A 6,000-nucleotide genomic window follows, 5' to 3' on the forward strand; every position below is an offset into this window, starting at 1 on the left:
ATAATAAAAATAAAAAAATTTTTTTTTTTTAAATGTCTGGGTAAAAAACTAAATTGTTTTTCCATTGAACACAATGTATTTTATTTTTTTTAAACACACTGCACACTGGCAGGGAGACGGATTACTAAACTGCAGTTTCTCTCCTTGACCACTCATAAAAAACAGCTCATACCTTAGGAAGGGAAAATATTAGTGGTTTTGAAACATTGACTTTTTCAAACCACGGTACACCTTGAAACCAGTAACCGGCCAGTGCCTAGACACCATCCCTTATATTGGAACAAATCTGTTTTTCAGGGTTAATTAAGATACCAACATGTATATTATACTATATGATTACAAGCCTGAGCAAAATGTCAACTTTTCAAAATAAAATAAAAAAACTTGCTTCATTATTGTTCAATACAGTCAAATAGGTATCTCCACATCTTCCTAATAAAACTGAATGTTTAACATTTGTTCCTTACAAACACAATGTTCCAGTTTGTGTGTGTGTGTGTGTGTGTAGTGTGTGTGTGTGTGTGTGTGTGTGTGTGTGTGTGTGTGTGTGTGTGTGTGTGTGTAAATGAGGCAATTGAGTTTGTGTGTTGTCACTGGGCATGTGCACAATGTTTTTGCTACACTGTCGTTTCTAAAAATAGACATTAATATGTTCCAACATTGAAAAACATTTACTTGCATTAGAATCACAAACCCAATGATGTCCCCCCACTTACCTCCATCACCATACGTTTCCACGCCATATCCGTCCTGCAGTCCGTTACTCCAGGTGCCCTCGTACCTGGCCGGTGTATTAAGGCTCTGACGGACTCCATAGCGGCCCTTGAACCCGTGAGTCCACTCTCCCCGGTAAATCCACCTCCCCTTGGTTTCTACGCCGAGTCCGTGACGTTTCCCTTGCGCCCAGTAGCCCTGATACACGTTCCCGCTGGGCCAGGTGTAGACACCGACCACCTCGAAACCGTTGGACCACGAGCCCGAGTACTCGCCCTGGCCCTTGGGCCCGGTGCACACACCCTGGCCGTGGGCTTTGCCATCCTCCCAGCCTCCGCAGTAGGTGCCACCATCGTCAAAGTCGAACCGACCGCCCGTCATTCAGAAACGGAGGGTTAAAGTACTACTCGGTGGCTTATTATGAAGTCCAGAGTGTGTGAGTTGTTATAAAATGCGCGGTAATGATGACAGGGAACCCCGGTGAAAATGCCAGCTCTCAGCGGAGCTGTGAGGGAACGGGGACTGATGGCGGCTGGGCGCATCAGTGTCGATTACTGAAAACGGGACGTGGGAGGGTGAGAGGCGGCCGCCACGGCTGCCATTGTCGCTCCACTGCTGAGTGCTAGAAGACTCTCCCACCCTGAAGTGAAGACTGCTAAGATACACGTGATGAAACAGTATGGTCTTCCTGTTTTGGTTTTCATAATAAAAGCCAGCTAAACTAATGTTTTGCAGATCTGACTGACCGGGGTTTAAATTTTAAAGTTTGACATTCGTCGGTTTTCGCGGATGTTACATTCAACAGCTCTGTGTCAATACTTCGATTTACCCCAGTTTCAGGGTATGTTGGAGAGCGTACACAAAATTTTCACAGTTTTAGTTAACTCAAAATCACCAAAAATGATGGTGCAGTTTAGAGCGCAAAGAACTGAATGTCTACAACGGAGCATTAGGCCCACATAGGGGAAAGAAATGAAGGTGGAAGATTTATTTATTTATTTTGCATTTCGAGAATAAAGTCGAAATATCAAGAATTAAGTCGAAATGGCAAGAATAAAATCAACATGACGAGAATAAAGTCAAAATACCATTTAGAAAATAAAGTCGAAATGCCGAGATTAAAGTCAACATGAGGATAATAAAGTTGAACATTCTGAGAATAATGTCGAAATGTTGAGATTAAAGTTGAAATGACAGAATAAATTCAACTCCTTTATCACTTAATCACGTTAGAGCAACTGTCCGCCATGCAAGCTGCCATTTAGGCAACATCAAAGATAGGCTATGGGTTACATCCTTGGAGTGCCGCGCTCGCCTGTGCCCCACTCCTTCAGAATCAGAGCGTAGGTACAGTATATGTAAGGAAATAACATAGGCACAGGCTAATTATTGCTAACTAAAATGCTAGTTCACATTAGTAATTAAACTTAAAGGGGTGATAGAATGCAAAACCGATTTTACCTTGTCATAGTTGAAAAACAACAGTTTGGAGGGTAAATAGGACATACATAGAACCTCAAAATCCCATTGCCACCGATTTCCTCTGCAAATCTCAAAATTAGAAACTGCTGCTGAAAACGGGCGAATCTCAACAAACCTAAAAGTTGATGTCAACTCCTCAACTCCTACCTTTGTCACACCCCAAAATTTACATAGGCTACACCACTGACCTGAGATCAGGCGTCTTCTGAATCTAGGTCGTGCAGATCTCAGAAATGTTATACATTTTTCGTCTGCTATTCCATCACTAAATTCACTTCTGAGACTTTTTTATGCAATAAATCAACTATGTAAAGCTCAAATATGGGCCATTTTACAAAAGAAGACAGTTTTGGACTTCAGGAGCTCCACAATCTGCCGTGACAGACGACGGCTGCCGGCCGGGTTTGATGCCTTCCCTGTCTGCCTCTCCCCCTTCACAGACCTGCTTTGTGAGCTGGAAGTCTGTCAGGATCTCACACACCAGCTGCGCTGTGTACTTTAGAAAGAATAAAGTTTGGAAGTTTTTCCAAGGATATTGAAAATAAACCACGGTCGTAAATGCAGTGTTCCAGACTGTACAACGGAATAGCCTACTGGCCCAGAGAAAAGCGTTTACAACGAGTAGGACGAGAGGGAGTTGTGGCTCTAACGCAGCACCGCAGAGGCACTGGCAGAGGACTTGCAGGGGTTCACTCTCCGCTCCCCGCGCTTACTAGCTACAAGTTGAGTTGTGATTCTTTTGTGGAGGTTTTTTATGTCCAAAGGGTAACGTTACAACAACACTAGTTGTAATGAAAGTATCGAAACTTGTCATTTTGTCTCGCGGTTCGCGCCCTGGCATGTCTCGGCATGTAAAGCTGCAGACACACTGACCAGACGGCCGACCCTCGGCAGAAAAGGCAGTTGGACTGATCAGTCTCCCCGAGTTGGTCAAAAAAGTGTCTCGTAACACACCAAAGACGAGACGTAATACGTCTCCATAACAACAGGCAGTGCAATCTGTATTGTCGCCCAAAAATGAAAACCGGCAACTAATAGGACGAATGAGTCACATGGTCTGTTTTCTCCGGAAATTCAAAGACAGACTGTCATGGCGGCTTATTCAGAATACAGTCTCATATTGTACTAAAATAGTTCACCGAAACGTCTTTCTGAAAACATTTTAAGTGAGAAAAAGGCCATGCAGTCGCTGAATCTGTCTTCATTTCAGATGGACAAAGGTCAGTTTAAAAGATTTTCGTCAGATTTTGAGAGACTCTAGTCATGCTCATTCCGCTCCCTGTTTCCGGGTTAGCACTCTACCAATCAGATGGGTCATTTGAGTCCGACTGCCTGCAGTGCCCGCCCTGCCGATTATACATGTCAAATCGGCCAAAATAAAGGCCGATGGCCCCTTTGGAAGGACGACGGCACGGAACACATCAGTCATAGAGAGGGGTAGAGAGTCGGCAGCAAGTGGCAGTACGCCTGTATGTTGCTCTGAGAGATTGTTTGAGTGAGTGAGTTTGTAAACATTTGGCATCACTCTTATGAATTGAATACTCAATTTTAATTCATATGGAACCCCTGTGATGATTCTGGGGTTTATTGGATTAATTGATCAAGTTTTTGGATGCTTTTTGACTAGGCCTACTTAGGCCTACATGCACAATCAGCTCAACGTAAGCGTGCAGTGTTTTTTGATAAACATTGTTATGAGTGCCGTAGCTGTGTGCATATCGGGACTTACTCTTTCTACTCACTTTATCTGCGTTATATGATCCTTTTCCCGGATGGGTGCAGAGCAAAGAAACTTTGATATAAACTCCTATCTGTCTTTATACTGCTGTGAAGACGGGTAGATTCGGGGTGGAAGAAGTGGAAATCTGACTCCAGTCGTGGTCTTGGGATAGTAGGCTATCATCTTGAAATAAGCACTGCTGTTTTCACCTTATCTGGGTTGGCTGTGACTTCGGAACGCATTGTTTATCCGTGGAAATTATTTAGCTTCACTCCTAGCTTCACAGCATTGCGTTACGGGAGGACGCTGTGGAACGGGCGGAGCTAGTGGTGGATTTACTCTACTTGAAAAAGAGGATCTTGAGTTTTTAATGGATATTGACTAAACTCCTTGAATTAAAATGGATTTAAAGCCGTGGATGTTTTTTGCTGTGCTGCATTTGATAGTGCTGTGTCTCTCTATTGGAATCTCCCCTTGTTGCCATGGAAACGCGTTGCTCTCATTTACGGATTGTTTACTCCGGGCGAGGAGCGAAACAAGCCATCAGCTGGCTGCGGTCAATCAACCCCAGCCTTTGCTCTTCACTTCAGGTATATCAGAAGTGCAACATCTAAGCTGTCTTATGGCTCTGCAAAACCATCTGGGGTCCCAAGGAGCAGCACTTTTAAACTTGACAGTCATCCACAACCACCATCGTTGTAAACTGCCTAAACAGAGACTTTTGCTTATATTGTTGCTATTAATTTCTGGAAATGTTCACCCAAATCCAGGCCCAGAGCAAATTATGTCATATGACACCCCTGAAAGCTTTAAATGCAGAAAGGGCCTGGGAGTTTGTCATTTGAATGTTCGTAGTCTGGTTGGCAAAATAGATATGGTTCGTATCTGGGCACTTTCAACCAATGCCGATGTTTTTGTTTTAAGTGAAACTTGGCTGAACAAATCTATTTCTGATAAGGATGTGACTATAGGCGGATACAACTTATTTAGAAGAGACCGACCTAAAAAGGGTGGAGGTGTCAAGATATATGTGAAAAAGTCATTTATTGTGAATGTAATTGTTTCAAAGTCAATAAGCAGAAAATTTGAATTGTTGGCCCTTGACTTAGAAGTTTCTAAGAGTTTTCACATCATGGTTGTTGGTTGTTATAGACCTCCCTCAGCTGACAGTAGCACTCTTTCCTCTCTGAGGGAGTTTTTAATAAGTTTGAATTATAATGAAATTATCTTTTTAGGAGATCTTAATTGGAACTGGCTTCTGCCAATGTCTGATAATTTTAAATCATTTTGTAATTCTTTTAATCTTTTTCAGATTGTGAATAGTCCCATCAGACCAAATTTAGAACATCCAGAAAAATCATCATTAATTGATCTCATTCTTACAAATGCCCCTCACAAATATTCCTGTGCCTCTGTTTTTGCAAATGATACAAGCGATCATTGTCATCTGTAAGGAACACAAAAATTCTTAAAAAATAATTTTTAAGAGGGCAATGAAGCAGTTTTCAATGCAGGGCTTTTTACATGATATATATGAATTTGATTGGGAAAGAATTAGTCTTATTGATGATGTTGAAAATGCTTGGACATTTTTTTATGATGGTTTCACAGACCTGGTAAATAAGCATGCCCCACTCAAAAGACAGAGTGAAAGGGCGAAATAATGTTTGGTTTAGCAATGAATTGTCTGGCCTTCTTCTAGAGCGAAATCAAGCCTGGGCTCAAGCTAGAAAGTCAAAGCTTGAGTCGGATTGGTTGAAATTTCTGCGTTTACGTAATTCCTATTTCCTTTCTGAAACATCGAAAAATTTAAATAACCCCATCAAGTTCTGGAAAACAATCAAATTATTAACAGAGGCAAAAACAGATACAGAAGTACCATCTTGTATTGTTGTTGATGACAAAAAAATCATTGACAAACATGAAATTTTCAATAGTTTTAATAATCATTTCATTGCTGCTGTTCCCTGTATGAAACATTAAATAATCCAGTTTCCGGTTCTCAAACTGCATGTTCTGCTGATCAGTTACTGTCAGCTCAACAATTTCATTTCAAGACAGTAACCGTACTAGAAGTAAGAAAG

The 6,000-nt window shown here is 41.7% G+C and overlaps 1 protein-coding gene across 3 annotated transcripts in view; it reads right to left on the reverse strand.

Moving 5' to 3' along the window:
- The window catches only part of LOC120568925 (junctophilin-1-like), a 115,442-nt gene extending 114,073 nt beyond the window's left edge, over nt 1-1,369 (reverse strand). Inside the window, exon 1 of one of the 3 annotated variants that reach the window (XM_039816681.1) lies at nt 717-1,368. In XM_039816681.1, the coding sequence (XP_039672615.1) occupies nt 717-1,095 (379 nt within the window). In that variant the 5' untranslated portion in view covers nt 1,096-1,368. Of the gene's footprint in view, nt 1-716 lie in introns of all 3 variants that reach the window. The other 2 variants (XM_039816679.1, XM_039816680.1) reach the window with 2 other exon arrangements.
- Between the last annotated feature and the right edge of the window lie 4,631 nt (nt 1,370-6,000).

This window comes from Perca fluviatilis, chromosome 11 (genome assembly GCF_010015445.1).
Source record: "Perca fluviatilis chromosome 11, GENO_Pfluv_1.0, whole genome shotgun sequence".
Taxonomy (NCBI): Eukaryota; Metazoa; Chordata; class Actinopteri; order Perciformes; family Percidae; genus Perca; species Perca fluviatilis.